Raw genomic sequence first — 18,079 nt, 5'->3', positions numbered from 1 at the left:
TGACTAATTCCCTCCCCCTGCCTGGAGTCACAGCTTGGTGCTGCTCTCTGTGTCAACCCATGGTCATACCCTGCCAAGGCAGGAGCCCCTAGAAACTCATCAAGGAGAAGTGCAAAATACTGTCCCTGGGAGGGGACAATGCCAGACTGGCACATATCAGGCTGCACAGCTGGTGAGCAGTGAGGGAAAGGCAAACATACTGCCCTTAAGCACAGATTTTCCTCCCACTGGTCAAGATCCAGCCTTGATGCTGGTATTTCTGCTCTGTTTAGAGAGGACCTATCTATGCCAGATGGATGCCAAGGAGTTGAAAGCTTTGTGTTTGTCTAATTTGAAGAGAAGGAGGCTGAGGGGTGACTTCACTGCTGTCTACATCTTCCAGAGGATGGAAAGTGGAGAGGGGTTTGCTGATCTCCCTAGGATCCAGTGACAGCATATGTGGGAATAGTTCAAAGCTGCACCAGGGGAGGTTCAGATGGGACATAAGAAAATACTGTCTTACTGAGAGTGTGGTCAGACACTGGAATAGACTCCCTGTCAGTGCCTTAAAAGGAGGCATTTGGACAATGCCCTACATGATGGGCTTTAACTTCTGGTCAGCCCTGAAGTGGTGAGGCAGTGGGACTAGATGATCGTTGTAGATCCCTGACAACTGGAAATATCCCATTCTAATACCTGTCAATACCATCAAATAAGTGCCATTTGCCTTCCTTCTGTTTATTTGCAGTTACATAAATCTTATTTAATGAAATATGCTAAAATTTGCATTTCTTAAGCAATCTCATTACAGAAAATGAGAAAATGTTAACAATTCCTTCCAGTCCCATGCAATACTGATAGTTCATATATGTTGTCTGTTATTGTCACTTGCCCAATATAGTTTTGCTTACACAAATATTTTTTGATGTTTGCTTGTTCTCTTTTTTAACCATGAGGCTTTTATAGAACATATGTCACCAAGTCTTTTATTGAGAATGAGAACTTCAAGCACATGTATTGTCTATTCGTGTGTACAGTGTCAAGAACACAGAAAAAGGAAAACAGTGTTCTGCTACAGTGGCCCTCATTGCATTTTATCATCTTTTCAACTCTTTGGTGTGATACAATATCATGCTTTGATATTTTCTGATTTTTATACAAAGCATTAATATCTCGGCTTTCAGGGTTTCATAACAGAACTGCCGTGGAAATTAACGCATGTTCTCAGTATATTTATATACCAAATTTAAGAGAATTTTTGGAGGTCCAGAGTGCTAGAAATTTGTTTAACATCATGCCTCAGAATGTAGACATAATGTATCGAGATAGCAGGGTAGCCTGATTGTTTTACGTGTGTAACTTTTTAAATGACACGGCTATTTGCACATCTAAGAAACTGGATAACATGAAGAAGTCTAACAGCTGGCTACTGTTTTGAGCTGTGCAGTGACTTATCAGGGGAGTGAGGGATGGTGGCAGAAAAATTGACCTTGTTATCTGAATGTTAGTAGTATTAGCCATTTAGCTTCCTCAGAACATTTGAACTGATGCAGGCTTTTTCAGATAAGGTCTCTTTCAGATGCACTAGAAGCAGGAAGGATGCTTGCAATGCACGACACAAACCCACATCACATTAGGAGTTAAATGCCCTAGGATTCTGCCTAGTGTTTTTAACTTTTTATTTGGCACTGAAATGGAACAATATGTTACTTGTTCTTATGCAAGAAATACCGAAAATTCTTTTGCTGTATTCTTGTAGTTACCAATCTTGAATTGTGCAATAAGCTATAAAAGTATTTTTCAAACAATATGGTAATAATAAAGGCCATATTAATTGGATTCCCAGTTTCTTGCTAAATTCATTGTACACAATTTTCAACAGCATATTCATGTACTAGCAAGTAGAAAAGGTTTTCAGCAGCCGGTGTTTTAACAAAACTCCAGGAGTATGTTTATTGCACAATTTTGCATTTAAGTTGCACAGACGTAGTTTTGGTCTCATAAACTACTCAAATAGACATTAGGGAGAAAATAACAAGAGAAGAATAATCAGGGATTGTCAGTTACCTGTCTTCTATTCATGAACAAGGGCATATTTGGCTGTGCAGAATATTAATAAAATGTAAATATATCCCATGCAATATGTAAGATTTACTGAAGACAGAAAGTTGAAAGTATTCAGAAAATCATAACGTTTGGCCTCAGTATCTGTCTGGGCATATCCACAATTTACCTCACTATCAAATTATTGGCATTGACAGAACATGAGGCTATATTACTGTGTTTATACACAAATAAGTTGGGCAAATCTAAAAAATGAGCTGCAGTCATACTTTGCAGTCTTAATTAGCCACCAGTTGATATCACTAGGAAAAAGTTTACCTTGCTAATCAACAGTTATCTTTCAGATTTCTCTTAAAACTCTCCATGAAGCCATTCACACTAACAATTATCATAAAGGAGAAATTATGCTAATAAATCTCAGAATTACCAGTTTCTGTATGTGGCCTTCCTTAACATTTGTAATTGAAGTCACACTAAAATAAGGATTCCCCTTTTGCCATGTTTTGTGTCGATTTGTCAATTGCTGAATTAACAAGCTTTTTATAAGTTATGCCAGTTTATACACACTTAGATAAAGCCCATGTTGTGCTCAAAACCAACCTTCTGCTGTCCCATTGAGGGACTACATGACTAGCCAGGGATACCATAGAAGCTGATTCTGTTTCCTGCAGTGCAAGGAAGGCAGGTTGGAAGAGCACAGCTGCCTGGTCCTACACTTACATAACTCTGGCTGTCCCACTGCACCGTCTCCCTCCCCACCCCCACTGGGTGACACTCAATCTTTCCCATTTCGCATCCCAATGGGAAGCAGGGCAAGGAAGCCATCTACACAGCAGTCACTGCAGCTGAGCAGTTCACAGCTCAATAACGGGGCCTTGTGTGTACCACCCACACTCTCACAGTTTGTACCTTTAATAGGTATGTGAAAGATATTACAGATATTAGATAAACAGCAACTTCAGCATGGGAAGATCAGTCATCAACCCAAGTTAATGCCCCTGTGTTGGACTATGACGATGAACATAATAGAAAAGCATGTGGTAGGTAAGATCTGGTTTTGAACAAAAGACAAATTATTTATTTCTTTCTTCAAATGAAGCATAACACTAAGGTATAAAGGGAGTATAAATAACATCTGATTGTGCTCCTAAGCTCCATGCTATAACTTTCTTGCAATGACATCCTTCAACAAATTAACTACATCATTACTGTTAAGTATTAATTGCACAAAACAGATACACAAAATATATAATGAGCTAGAAAGAGGACAACATTCTTCCATTATGACAAACAATTCTAACAAGAAATGGAAAAAAACCCAATAGATCTAGGCTTACACTGATGGCAACACTGAGAGTTTTAAGTTCTCTCCTTGAACACATTACATGTGATAAATAATATGCAAAATATTTAAAGAATTTTATTGTTGCTTACAGAAGATACTTAGCAAGCAAGGAGACAGTAGCAATCACTGCCTCATGTCTCATATCCCCATCATTCAATGCAAATTTTTACATTTCATGCAATAATCCTGAGCTTATTTTCAGTAACATTGAAATGTCATCTATGTTAATTACCAAATACATACAGAGCCCAGCTATGGGATCTATTGTATTATTAAGGCATGAAAAAAGAATAGCAGTTTATCAACTCTGAATGCCACAAATACAGCACAGCAGTTAGAAGGCTCAAAAAAGCTCAGAAAGTACCAGTGATTTCTGTGCGAAGGTCCTCCCAGAACACAACTGAATCATCAGCTCCTGAAAAGGCACAGAATCAAATCCTGTCCTTACTGACATCAGGGAGTTCTGCCATTGCCTTGACTGCTGGACCAAGCTTCAGAGCTATCAGGAGTGACTCAGACTCCTCTTCATATCCCCAAAAAATTGACAAACTTCCTCTCACTCAAGTCAAGTATTAATTTAAAAAAACAATACCTACATATTGTTTTGTTAATTAGTATTTTAAGCCTATGGAAAGGTTCAATTCATTATACAGTATGGCAATTAATAAAAAGCCTTTTCAGAAAAAGCTTATTTGTTAGTCTGATTTATTAGTATGTTAAAAGAAGGGGGAAGTGTCATGAAAAGAACCTCTGCCAAGTTTATGCTCTATTTGTAAATTATTTTTAGTTTTAAAATGAAAGATTTTGGTAAGCCAAACCAAGGATATGTGATACAATTCTAAACTCCATGGTTCAATGGCTCTTCTGAATGACAAAGAGCACCACAGCCTTGTCCAGTCATCAAGTGAAGAACTCATCATCTGCATAAGTTGTAAGGGGCTAGCAGTGTCTAGATTGTGCAGTTCTTCACACAGTCTCTATTTTACATTTGAGAAGTTCTTGCAAAATGCCCTTTAGCAAGCCAAGGTATTCCAGTTCAGTTAATTAAGCCATTGAAACCAGGGACAAATTGCTGGCAAGACTTCATGCATAATTGCATTATGTCCCATTCTGGGAACTGAAATAGCAGATGATCTCCTTTAACTCTGCAACTGCTATTGCCTAGCCTTTATGTAAGTATTTACCTAGCTGAGCTCAGAGTTTACAGATCCAGTAGCCTTTCTATTTCATGTACAGGTGGCCCATGGTCTGCCACAGACAGAATGCTGGTATGCAAGAGGGGTGGACTTTCCAGGCCTGCACCCCTTGCAGACACAAGCCACCCCTCGGCAGAGATGGTGCCATCCGATTCTGTCACTGCAAGGCTCTGAAAACCTTGCAGATGCACAAATCTGACTTAACTAATTTCACCTAAAACATCAAGTTATAATATTGAAAAATTGTTTGTCACACTAAAACATTCAGGAAACTCAGTACTGTCTCATTTGAGATTGAAGGAGAAAAAAAAGGTTGTTGATATTAGTTACTGGGTTAGAATTTGCAAGGGGTTTGGTTAATTTCTACTAAGAAATAAGTTAAAGAAGGCTAAGGCTATAAATTGGTACTGTTTCATTTATAAATATTCACTTTACTTCTCTTCTAAAAAACATGTTAAGGAAAAAGGTGGCCAGAAGAATCACACATGTTGTAAATTGTAATTTGGTTGTTAGGCTGTTAAACCCAAAAACGTAAGTGAAGTTGAGCACAGTGTAAGAAAAAACCCAGCTTTTAATTAACAACTTATTTACAAGTTCATAAAATCAACTGAACTGGAGTAGATGTTCTATGTTTGTCACCAATATTTTATTGTAACTGGTAACTCGCACACTTTGTAGTAGAACAAAAAGAAATTAAAGTCCACTATATACAGCCTTTGTACAGGCTACTTGACTATACTCAAGGCATAGTGATCATAGCACAACCTAGTCTTCATAATAATTTGTGCACAAAAAGACACCAATTAGACATTATGTGAACATTACAGTGAAATGACATCACAAGTCCAGTGAAAATTCAGCATCATACAAAACATATTGATCTACTGCAAATGACATCCTCTGAAACAATAAGCCTTTTTTTTTCAGTAGTAAATTAACCAGAGTCTGATGCAGAGATTTGTGTAGTTATAAGTCTTTTAAGTGAAGCAACCTCTGCAGATAAGTTTGCTATGCCCTGCTTCAAATAGAGGTTCTCTGACTCAGAGACATTGTAGATATTGTCTTTTATTTCAACAACTCCAGTTTTGCAACCACTCTGAATTTTAACGTTGAGGTCCTTCTGATGCCAGAGTTCTGGTTTAAGTGACCAGTCTTGGATATTAGTCACTTGAACCGAGAAAGGAGTGTGAGAAGAATGCACCAAGTTTTGCGCACCATGTTTTTCAAGCTCAAAATGTCTTTTGGAGGACATGTCAATGGGTGACGACAATTTCTGTGTTGCATCATAGTCATTATCCATTGCTTCCACTTTAACTTGCATGGCTTTGGCTTTGATTCGAAGCTTGTGAGGCAAAGCTGAAGAATTCACTTCTGGAACTTTAACTGTTGCATGAACATTTTTATGTTCAACTGGGGAATGAATTGGACCCTTAGGAACCTGCTGTTCATCTTCTCCATCAGATGACTTTCCAACTACACCATCATCAGTTTCTGACGTTCTTGGGGAATTACTGGAGGACCTATTAACTTGCAAGAGAGGAGGAGAATGTGAGTACACATTAAAGGTAGCTCCCATGTAGTTTGGATATATGGATGCTTTATATGAACCTCTGTCATCTCTTGGCTCTCTCTCTATTTCCATGGGCTCCTGCTTTATAATCTGGAACTTATTTTCAGGACTTCTACAGTTGCTTTGTATACGACTTGGTTGGGTATGCTCTACAGTTGATGTTTCAGATACATCAGACATTGAGCTTTGAGGAGAATGTTTAATGACAGAAATACAACTGCTACCAACTATAGATGGTTCATGTTCATCTACAAATGAGTTAATATTTGATTTGGAACTCTGATAATCTTGAAAATACACAGTTGTTGAGCTACTGAGTTTCTGTATCTCTTGGGCATAGGCCGCAGAACTAATTAAACCAAACTTTAACTTCAATGAAAGCAGCTCTGCCTTCAAAGTAGCATTCTCTTCTCCCAGTGCAATTAGTTTGTTCTCTAAGACAAGGTCATTCAGTCGTCGTTTTTCACGAGATCTTTTGGCAGCTTCATTATTTTTCCGCCTTTTCTCCCAATACATAGCATCTTTCTTTTCATCTGGAATGAATTCTCGCTTTCTCCGGCAAGCTGAAGATTTGCTCTTTCCACTACTTGCTTCAGTAAGTAGTATATCTTCATTTGTAGACAATTCTTCAGATACTTCTGCTAAGGTCGACTTCAGTACCATGATTTTGTCCACATTGCTACTTGTGTCAACAGGTCCGTGCTCCTTTTTAAGGGTCTGCATTTTTCTCAGCTGCATCAGAAACAATTTGTAGAAGATCTACAATAAACAACAGAGCAAGCTATCTCCCCAGTACTTCTCACTCCACAACTCGATAAATACAGTAATTTTAAATCCACGTACATTCTTCCTTTTCTTTCATAATCTCAGACAGAAGTGACTGTCTAGAACCAATTTTCTTAGCAGATTCAATGGGAATCTTCTTAAAAGCCTGAAATAAATAGAAAATGTTATTACTATTTAGGAATTGCTGGTTCAAAACCCACAAAAGTGGCTGCTGACAAATAGTTCAGACAAGAATTTTGTTCATTAAACCCGCTGTAATATGATGACAGCTTAACACTGAAACTACCGATATTCTACATTTCATGACACCTAGAGGAGGCAGATTTGCTTCCAAAACAAATATTACATGATCCAAGGAAGAATCAATTAAAAAATATTTGAGTTTTGACCCTATAGTAATGCTGTCACAGAACCTTCCATGATATCACTGGCCAAACTAAAACCTTCCAACACTTCAAGCTGCAGGACACAAAGCATGTTGATGAGAAGCACTGCAAAGTAACCTGTTCCACGTTAAAGCATCTCTTCTGAAAACAGATGTGGTGTATGACTTAGAAATGCAATACATTTGGGTCCTTCATGGATTAAAAAATAACATAAGCTGATTTAGAGAAGCTGAAGTGCTTTCTATTGTCTTAAAATACCACCATTATCCATTATATATATAAAGCATTTAATTGATGCTTTTGAATCCTGTAAATATATATATATACACACATATATCTATATATATGTGTGTTTGTATCCATCATATTTATTCAAACTAGCAAGTTCACATACATAATTGGGTGACTACTTAATGACTAAAAAATATTGACCCAAAATTATGTAATTTTCTAGTATCTTACAAAGAAAACATTAAAATGAATATTGAAAAATACATTAGAGAAATAACATTTAACTAAAAATTTGCATTTGACAAATAGCCACATTATGTCAAAGTAAAGTTTAATACCATTGAGGCATGCACACTTCCAGGAAACAGTATTTGCATTGAAGTAAAATTTTAGACCCAGAAGTCTTACCATTAACAAAGAAAAACTAGCTTAACCTTTAGCTTCAGACATTTTAATCATTATATTTGAACTTAAGAGTTTAAATTGGCCTTTGTTTTATTTAGTCCCTTATGATGCAAAAATATTTATTCTCATAAGATCGCTTGGTCTTGATCTTAGACACAGCTTCCCATTATATAATTTTCCACAGTCAGTCATGTTCCTGGTAAAAGAATGTGGTTTGCCAAGTGCTTTTACAGAACTGACTATCGAGTCAGCAATCATTATTGCCTGTGTGGCAAAAAAAAAAATCAGCCACTTCAGATTAATGTCTCTATTTACTGGGAATGTTTTTACAATGACTGATGAATCTGATTTTAACATTATCAGTCAAGAAAGTTATAAAAGAATTAATGAATTGTATTCTGCCAGTTTCTCTTGTCTTTTCCAGAAGGCAAAGTGGAATGAGTGATGTAGTAACAATTAAGCAGGGTCATAAAGACTAAGGTTTCAAGCTGGGTTCTGTTCCATCAAACCATGCCAATTCTTCTGCCATGAAAAAATTAACACATTTAATAGAACAACTAAGTAGAATTTCCTAAAATACATGGTTAATTACTGACATGTAACTATTTGTCTTTGTTAATACAGCCCTTATGAAAAATAGAGTTAAGACGCCAGCCACACCAAAGACAGCATCTAATATTTTAGTGCAAAAGCAGCACCACAAATTGTTATGTTTGAGAAGAAGAAATGTACCTCTAACACGCAAACAGTTACATAGTTAGACCCTGATCCAAAATTCTAGGTTGAGTCGAAAGGGAGCTTTCTGTCAAGATTGAAGGAGCTGGATCAGGTTTAAAACCAAAAAATGAGCCCTACAGAGAAGCAACATCTGTTTCTCCAAATTTTCAGTACAGTTTGATTTGCTGAAGTAGGTGTATAAATATTTTGTCCATTTCACTGATACAGTGAATCAATGATTAATTAATACGTATACCGTTTTAAACCTAGTGCAACTCAACACTTACAAAAATCATTGTTAAAACTTTAAAACAACAACAAAAAAAGAGAAGACAAGGCCACTTGACCTTTTGTCACATTTGTAGAATATTCAGTCTATGTAGCATCACTTTACACTAACAGAATACTGGAATTTCATTTCATTATCCTGTAGAACTGGGAGTACACAGTTTCTGATCTGTAATTGTCTTGATCCACTACAATCACTCTATTCACCTGTACCACTAGCAGACACATTCCATGGCACACAGCAGGAAACTGTATCATGTACAGAATACCTATGAAATCATCACTTGTTTCTTAGCATGTATCTCAGCCAACTCTCATCTAAGCAAAAAGTGTTCAAAACAACTTTCATGAAATTTCATGTCCTTACTGGTTCACAGCTCTTACTGAATATAACAATAATGGAGAGCTACACTCAAACCCAAATATTTGTTCTCCCAGAAAACACACACTAATATGCATGTCATCATTTTTATATATATATGAGCCATATAGCCTAGAACACCTATACTTACTTGAAGTGGTAGCAATAGCAAGGAAGTACTTATAGAATCATTGGATATTTTAGAAGAACAAAACCATACCTACACAGATTAAATACTATCTTCCCCCCTATAATGTTCCCATATTTTAGTTCCGTGTGATATAAAAGCAGAGTTTAGTCTTGAACTAAACCAGTTCCAGGTTTAGTTCACCAGGATAAGTGCACCAGGATAAGAATTCAGACTGTTGCTATCTGCATGGTCTCCAGCTAAAAGCTATTCCAGTTCAGTGTTTGTCCAACACTGTGGTCTAGGAAAAATATTAATAATGGTAATAGTAATTATCAAGAAAGGTTTTGGATTGTGGGTTGTTTTTTTCCTGAATGAGTGTAGACTAATGGCATAGTTCATCAATATGACCAACCATATTGATGGATAAAATCTTGACTGCATGTCCAAATATCCACCTGCAAGCCTAACAGTGGCACTGAGCTGCACTTAGCCCAACCAGCTGCAGAGTTCATGTCCCTTGTTCCATGGGACATCTGCAGATTGTACACTGGAATGGCCCAATCTGCTCACTGTAGCACTGTTAACTCCTGTTTTGGCCAGTCTCCCTTCTGTACACATTGTTCCTGGCACAAACAGACAGAACGTAAGTAGCATGCAATCTACAGCAAATATTAAGCATGTATCAAAATGATCGTGTTTTTGCATGCAATATTCAACTTTGCTCTCTGCCAGAGTCCATCAGCATCAGTGAAGCTGTCAAGACAGACATGTAACCCACTGACATAGTCATATGGGTTTGCTATTTATGCAGTTAGACCTACTGCCATTACTTTCATGAATTAACTCCTATATTTATTGAGCACCTTTATTATGGTAACTGGAATTGTGGCTTTACAAACAGGAGTCAAAACCCTTGTTTAGTAATACTTCTCCATGTGGATCAGCCCAATGCAGAGTCTGTAAACAAATTAAATTCCATCTGATGATAATGGCAACATGCCTTCAATGGAACCAGCCATTTCACTTCACTTCACTTGCATTTTATAATTCCATTTGAAAACATGAGTATTTACACATAAATTAATGAACTGTAATGATTCCTCTGACTACATTTCAAATTCCAGTATTTTCCCTTATGAATAATTTTTCAATTGCTTTATCACTCCCTCCTAAAGTGTTATAAAACCAACATTTGGTTGGTTGATGTTAATGGCATTGAGTGCCAATTCTACAATGTAATAACACTCGACCCTATTAACTTAATTACAGAGCCAGTCCTGCTCCCACAGCAATTTTGCCATTGGCTTCAACAGAAGCAGAATACAATCCGAGATCCAAGTATTAATGAGACTGTTGTATAGGACTCATGCTATTGAAGCAAAAAATTATGTATGCAGAAATCACAAAAAAATTAATTTATCCAGGGGACTTCAAAAAATGCTGAAGAGACACCATGGCACACTCAAGATCTGATCACAGGGATTTACATATTCACACCACAGTAACTGAAAGGTCTCATAGTTTGGAGGATAGGGCCACAATCTTGCTCTCTTCTGTGTAATTTAATTGCATAAGTCATTTCTATTTTAGAGAATATATGTGTGCCTCCTCATACACCTAACCCTCCCCATAGAATGTTGCTGCATGATTTCATTTATAGTTGGAAAAATAATTCATGCTATTTCCAAGCACAATTTTTCAAACATATCCTCAGATAAAATGATTGTTTAATTCTACAGCTCTAGCATTTTGATAGTGATTCTATCAAACTAAGTGAACTCCCATTTCTAGCACTGAAGCTCAAACACAATTCAGTTTTGTATCATTGTGTCTACATAAAGAATATATATCAGTCCTTAAAAATGAAAGAAAATAACTGTTACATAGAGCTTCTTGTTCTAGGAAAAAAAATGCCTCTATCGTCACCACTACTATACGGCACACTCTAGAAAAACAATTTTGCTGGTATTAATGTCTCTGCCTATTTTTAGTTGCTGTTGTCCACATTTTGCATAGGCATCATTAATTATATTACTGCCACCATTCTGCCCCAATTTATCAATTTTGAAAATCTGGCTACATACCAGATGAGCTGCTATAGAAATTGTTCATGGATTCAAAAGTCACCAGTTTGCATTCCAAATATTGGAAAATGATACATAACTGAAAGATATATTTTACACTTTATCTTTGAAGTATTCCAAAACTAGTTGCTATCTATCTCAGTACTTTTATGATATATAGAAAAAATACCATTTTCATTGCACACATGGGACAGGAAACTGAGTTCAAACTCAGGTGGTGCATGTGCAGCCTCCCTAAACACTGCTGAAAAATTCTGGAGATACTCTACTGCTTTCCACAGACAAAAATTATGCCATGAAACCCTGCACCTATCATTAACTACCATAATTCAGAAATCCTCTCCAACACAGTGTATTTCCCATCTCCACGGAAATCCTTCAACATATTTCTTCTTGCCCTTTACCTACAATAGTTTGTGAGTTTGTGTTTGTGTTAATGAAAAGCTTTAATGCTGCCTACACTGAAAGAGTGATATATCCCTGGGATAGATCTGTGGGCCAAAGGGTCTAAACAACGTGGAACAAATGAAGATAAACCTTTTTGGAAAAAACCTAAGTGACTACATTTTATGCTGAGATGGGCAGGTTATCCTCAGTCACAAAGGGGAAAAGCATTTACAATACAAATATTGCCACCAATTTCTGCTGTTATGTAGTAATGTGCATAAAGACCATGAATATATTACAACAGCATGAAGCATTGCAGAACTATTGATCCTGTATACAGTTTCCTTTTCCTACAACTTCATGTTGTGCTTAAGTGGTTACTGTTTCAGGACCAATGTGTAATTAGGTCAGTGGAACACTGATGATGATAACTTTGTACAAGATGACCCACTTTTGCTAAAATGTTGATCGTGTTATTGAAAGAAAAAAATGGAATGTGTCCACAAAATATATTGCATCAGGCACATCAGAAATAATTTATTATGATACTGTTCAATCAAATTTAAGAAAAAGAATGCATAAGATTGTCATGGAACTTGAAATACTATTGCAAATTCGTATTACCCAACTCTACTTTGTACCCAGAAAGCTGATGTCATATGTAATTTTTACAAAAGGCTTTCATTGTTGGAAAAATTACTTAAGTTACTGTTTATCTTAAGAACTACAAATTAACTCATTCAAGTATGGCCTGCTTACCAAAGGTAAATTACAGAAATAAAATTTTTCTTTGAAGAGCACAACTTAACATATGCTAAGGGTAGCTGTTGTTCAGAAAAAGTCAGTCAAGCTTAAGTGTAAATTTGCCGCATATTTTCTTTCATTTCCTTATGAAGATAGTATGATTCTACCAGATCTGTTCATTTTTCCCAAAACAAGCTGTTTATTGCTCTGGTTCAAATGATGTAAAACAAGACCTAAGAATATTACTGATAGCACCAGGAAAAAAAAAAAAATAAAACTGAGAAGGAAATAAATATATCTTGGGTAAATATTTAATTCCATATATATAATATATATAGTATCCGCATGTAAATATGCAATTTAACAAACAGCATATCACTTTCCAGTATTTTTAATAAAGCCTCAATAGCAACAACTGTTACTGAAGTTACAGTATGTTTCTCATTTCAATAGCAACTTGACAGCAGGAAGAACTGGACTGTGAAAAGCTATAACTTAATAGCAACCATGTTCTGGAAATACAATCTCGGGTTACCCTTAGTCACAAACCATAAAAAAAAAAAAATAGCCCACAAAATCAAATATTAATTATTCTGACAACAAATGGCTTTCTATTATTGAACTGAGTTCTTAAAATGCCACCCATGGACCAGACCTTCAGCTGACCTAAATTTACATGGCTCTATTTAAAGGCAGCAGAATTATGTCAATTAATCCTAGCTGATGCTCTAAACATGCATCTTGTTATATAACAACTGAAATAAACATACAAAATAAACACTGGCTGTAAAATGTTATCTATCACTTGTGGCAGAGAGAGCAAAAAAATAGCAATATTTAGGGCTCCAATTCTGTGAGATGGTCCAGACCACTGCCCATACTGAGCATTATTTTCTTTGTTGGGTTGCATTCCACTTGTAATGAGAAGTCTTGCAGCACTGGCATCTACACTCTCAGCTGTTGTGCAGACACCTCTGTAGCAAAAACTGGTTCATTATTCAAATACTGCAGGACAGACTGAAAATTACACCAAGGTGGAGCAACTCAAGAAAGGGAAAAAAGCTCTGTATTTTACATATGTATATATAATTTTAATTATATATAAAATTTTATAATTATATATTTAACATCTGTCACAAAATTCGATCTCAGTATGCTATTTTGGACATGGACCAATTCAACAAGTGAATTAGGAAAAATAGGGTATCTAAAGCAGCTTTAGATTTATTTGAGATCCACCTTATAATACAATTTTTAAACGAGATTGTGTCAACAGGAGAATACTTGGTCTTGACTAAAAAAGTTGTAGAAGCAATCTTGTTTGTAAGTCATGCTTACCATCAGTATTAGACAGTTACATTATCTTAGAGCTACAAAAAAAATATTTTCAAATACTGTAATGTAATGCTTTAATACTGTAAAATACTAACACGGAAATCAATTGTCATTTTCTTTTAGAATGGAGTGCAGGAATTGGCCATCTATTTGCATTTTTTTTCTATTACATAGCCTAAGCACATTTATATCTCATAACTGGCTGTAATGATCATGGCAAGGTCACCTAGAAGAGTCAATTAAGCGGATGAGTCAGATACATTGCTTAACAGTGTGTAATAAGACTCAAACAGAGGATTTTATTGTTCATATTATTGCATCACAGTGATGTTATAACAGCAGCAAGATTGCCGTCTGGAAAAAAACTATTGCATAAGCGTAGTTTGCATAACTTTGTTAAAATAAGTCAATTTAAAATGAGTTAAAGGCTTATTTCATTTAAGAGTCCTATTTCAAGATAAAAGATTGGAAAAAAGCAGCATGGCACTGATATCTTTCTCTGACTCTATTTTGACTATATTGCAATAGTAAGAATGTCTGTATGTTCTACAGATTTCATCCAAAGCAAGGCAAATACTGCTCCTTCTTAAGATGAGATAAGCTGTGTGGAGGTCATGTAAGTTCATATTGCCCATGGGAAGACTCTTAGCTTTTTGACAGCTTCACATCAGTTTCTTAAAACAAACAAAATAAACAAAAAAACCCCTCCCCAAACCTCAAAACAAAATGGAAAACAACTCCCACCAGAACAGCAGAAACTTGAGGCTTTGGCTGCAAATTCAGGAAGCTGGATATTTTAAAAGCTAGTTAAGAGTCCTTTGGAGCACGAGTTAAAAATATAAAGTACATGAAAGTGAAGGCAGAATATTGTAAAGCGTATTAGCATTTTAACAGTCAAAGACATCTGTAATGGGAGAACTTCTGTAACAATAACTGTTAGTGCCAATGTTATTAATGATCCTTATTCAGTAGTCTTTGAACTTGTTGGTTTAAATCAGGTTTTTGGGCCAAAATACCAAATCCCTATTCATTCAAGTTTCCCATCAAAGTCAACATTTTGATTGAATAAGGACCATAAAAGCAATGCACATAGCAATATCTCAAACGAGGCACTGGATTTAATTAATTACTGAAGAGGGCAAAGATAACTCAAAGTAGGTTACACACACTGGAGCAAACATAACAAAACTAAGTGCAATCATTCAAGTTACAAGGACAACGAAAAAAAAACAGGGTTGTTTTTAACACAACAGTAACTCCAAAGGAGCCTCGCTGTACAAGGCTGTCTTGGTCCTAACAATCAAGTAGCAGAAAAGTTTATTCAGTTACCAAGAATATTACATTTTTAAAATACTTTGCTGCTACTTCCTACAGCAGGTACAACGAACATAAAGCCTGTGGCTGGGGTACTCAGGAGGTTTCTGGTCAGAAGCACAGTGGTGTTGGTTTCACCTACTGGAGAACCGTTTCAGTAACCAAAAATTAAAAAAAAAAAATCCAACAACAACTGAAAAATAAAAATCACATCATCTTGAAAGGCAAGTTATCGTCAGCAACTTTCAAGCTATGTTCCCTCTGAGGACACAGCACAAGCTGGCCCCAGAGTACAAAACACACAGCCACAGCGACGCCAAAGTGACTTGGGAAAAAAAATTACAGAATTGGGCAATGATGATTCTCGCCTTCCCCCCCCCCCCCCCCCCCCTTATGATGTTGTCGTTCGTTACGTAAGAAACGAAAGAAAACGCTCATCTCGTGCCTACCTGCGAGGGCCTTTGTCTGGCGATCCCTGCCTGCAGGCGACGGTGGGACTAGGGGGGTGATGGGCAGCGGGGTGGGGACGCTCCGCGGGGCGCGGTGCGGGGCCGAGCCCGGCCCCACACCGCGCCCCGCCACAAAGGCTGCCCGGCTCGGCCCCGCGGCCCCCTACGTGACCCGCGGCGCATGGCCCCGGCCCGCTCGGCCCCGCGCTATCAGCCCGCCGCCCCCCCGCCGCCGCCGCCGCCGCCGCCCCAGCCCAGAACAAAGGGCTGAGGGGGAGCGCCAGCGCCCCCAGCCCTCGCTCGCCCGCCGCCGCCGCGCCCCGTCCGCCGCCCGGGGAGGGAGGCAGCGGCGACCCCCCCGAGCCTCAGGGAGGAGAAGCTGGGCGAGGAGGAATCGTCGGGCTCCGCGCACCCGCTCCGTTCCAGCGCCCGCCGGCTCTGTCACACTGACCTACTGCCGGCGGCCGCCCCCGGAGCCCGGCTCCGCTGCCCCACGGGGGCCGGCGGGACCTGGCCCTCAGCCCGCCGCGGCCGTCAGGGCACGGCCGGGACGGCTCTTTCTCTGCCCTCCAGCGCGGCTGAAATCCCCTTTAAACGCCTTTCTTCCCTAAATTAAGCCGTTCCCGTTTGCTTCGGTTTGTCGTTTTGGGTTGTTATGGTTTTAGACTTTTTTTTGTGTGTGTGTGTGTGGTTTGTTTGTTTTTTAAAAAATATTTTGAATTAATTTTTTCCACTCAAAGCTCGTATCGGGGAGATGGCACGGCGTCTGGGCGAAACGCCTTCCCTAAAAAAAATACAGCCTGATCTAAAACGCCTCCGAAGGCGTAGAGTTAAAAATCCGAGCAAATGCCTCGAACGTCTTACACACGCACGGCTCTGGAGAAAAGACCAGAAATAGCACATGAAGCCACAATTGCTAAAACGCGAAGGGGCTAAATATAGACCCAACACAAATCTCGTTTTAAGGCACCCGGCACGCAGCCGGCGAGCGCGCCTCGCCTCCCCACTTACCCAGTTGTCTACTTCCCTTAATAAACACACTTTAACAAAACCTGTTACAGTTACGGGTTTGGGGGGCTATTTTTTTTTTTTTTTTTCCGGGGCGAGATTGTCCTAGTTTCTTTGTAGGAAGATTATAAAATCGCATAATTAGCTCCCTCTTCCCAGCCCGGCTGCCAGCAAATTTTGTGGTTACATAATGCAACATTTCCAGGAACTATTATGCGATCGGTCCCGCAGCGCCTAAAAAACAGCGACAAAAAGTGACGGAAAGGGCTGGTTGAGACAAGCGCAGCCCCGGTCCCGGGCCGCTGCCATTGATCCCGACTGCCCGCGGGCAACATGCCCCTGCACCGCCCGAGAGAGGGCTGGGTCTGGCCGGCGGGCTCCGGCAGCAACTCCCGGTGGTTTTGTGGCTGAGGCACGGCTGGGTCCTGGGCAGAGCCAGCCCTCCGCCCCGCACGGCGTCCGCCGCGGCAGCTCCGCTCCCCGCCGGCACATTATGCAACGCGGGAGAGCCGCTCCGGCGGCGCTGCCCGGAGCTCCCTGCGGGGACACGCGGGGGGCAGCGCGGCACGCCAGGAACGAGCACGCCCCGACAGGGAGAGCAGCCGGCCGGCATCTCCCGGGCTGCCTCCCGCGCCACCACCCCTCCGCCGAGCCGCCGCGCAGAGCGGGGCCGCCAACGGACCCTTCCCTCCCGGCGGCGGCCGGGACCTGCCGGGCTCCCCGTAAGCAACAGCCGATCCCCGCCCGCAGCTGCAGCGAAGCCCCGGGCGGGCACCCCAACTTTGCACGCGCGCCTTCCCTCCTACCTGCAGCGCACCGCGTAGCGCCGGGCATACCCCGCCCGGGGCCGGCCCCCGCGCTAGGCGGGGGGCGGGGCGGAGCCCAGCGGGGCGGCAGGGGGGGGGCGGGCGGCGGCGGAGCGGCGGGCGGGAGCGCGCGGCGGCGGCGCGGAGGGATGTGTGTTAGTAGGGCAGGCAGCGCGGCGCGGGGCTCATAGCCCGCATGCCGGCCGCGCCGCGCCGTGACTGGCGGCAGCCACCAGCCAATCGGCGCCGGGCGTCACCGGGGGCCGGCCAATGGGGACGCCCGGGGGCGGGGCGGGGCGGGGCGCGGGGCGGCGCGCGGTACAGTAGGTCTGTGTGCTGCGATTGCATAACCGCTGGCGGGGGCGGGGGGGCGGCGGGGGGTGCCCGCGCTTACGTAACCGGCGCGGCGGCAGCGCGCTGGGGGGCGCTCGCCCCGCGCAGCCTCCGCCCGCCGGGGCGCGGCGCCTCCGCTCGGGCCCGGGCGCCGCTCCCCG

The 18,079-nt window shown here is 40.5% G+C and overlaps 1 protein-coding gene across 2 annotated transcripts; it reads right to left on the bottom strand.

Moving 5' to 3' along the window:
* Positions 1-3,095: 3,095 nt before the first annotated feature.
* Positions 3,096-17,661, bottom strand: NFIL3 (nuclear factor, interleukin 3 regulated). Of its 2 annotated transcripts, none has more exons than XM_014258806.2 (2): positions 17,586-17,661; positions 3,096-7,085 (listed from the first exon to the last, which is right to left on the bottom strand). In XM_014258806.2, the coding sequence occupies exon 2, from the start codon at positions 6,890-6,892 to the stop codon at positions 5,519-5,521; it is 1,374 nt and encodes a 457-aa protein (XP_014114281.2). In that variant the 5' UTR covers positions 6,893-7,085; positions 17,586-17,661; the 3' UTR covers positions 3,096-5,518. The 2 variants fall into 2 exon arrangements, with proteins under 2 accessions (XP_014114281.2, XP_014114282.2); XM_014258807.2 differs by lacking the exon at positions 17,586-17,661 and adding an exon at positions 15,772-15,794.
* Positions 17,662-18,079: the final 418 nt, after the last annotated feature.

The sequence above is a fragment of the Pseudopodoces humilis genome, chromosome 4 (genome assembly GCF_049639895.1).
Source record: "Pseudopodoces humilis isolate 2021_Gansu_Grassland_sample_001 chromosome 4, ASM4963989v1, whole genome shotgun sequence".
NCBI lineage: Eukaryota > Metazoa > Chordata > Aves > Passeriformes > Paridae > Pseudopodoces > Pseudopodoces humilis.
This window is presented reverse-complemented; position numbering and strand designations above follow the sequence as displayed.

Coding starts and splice junctions, on each gene's coding strand:
- NFIL3 (XM_014258806.2), bottom strand. CDS start 6,892: ATGCAGCTGAGAAAAATGCAGACCCTTAAAAAGGAGCACGGACCTGTT.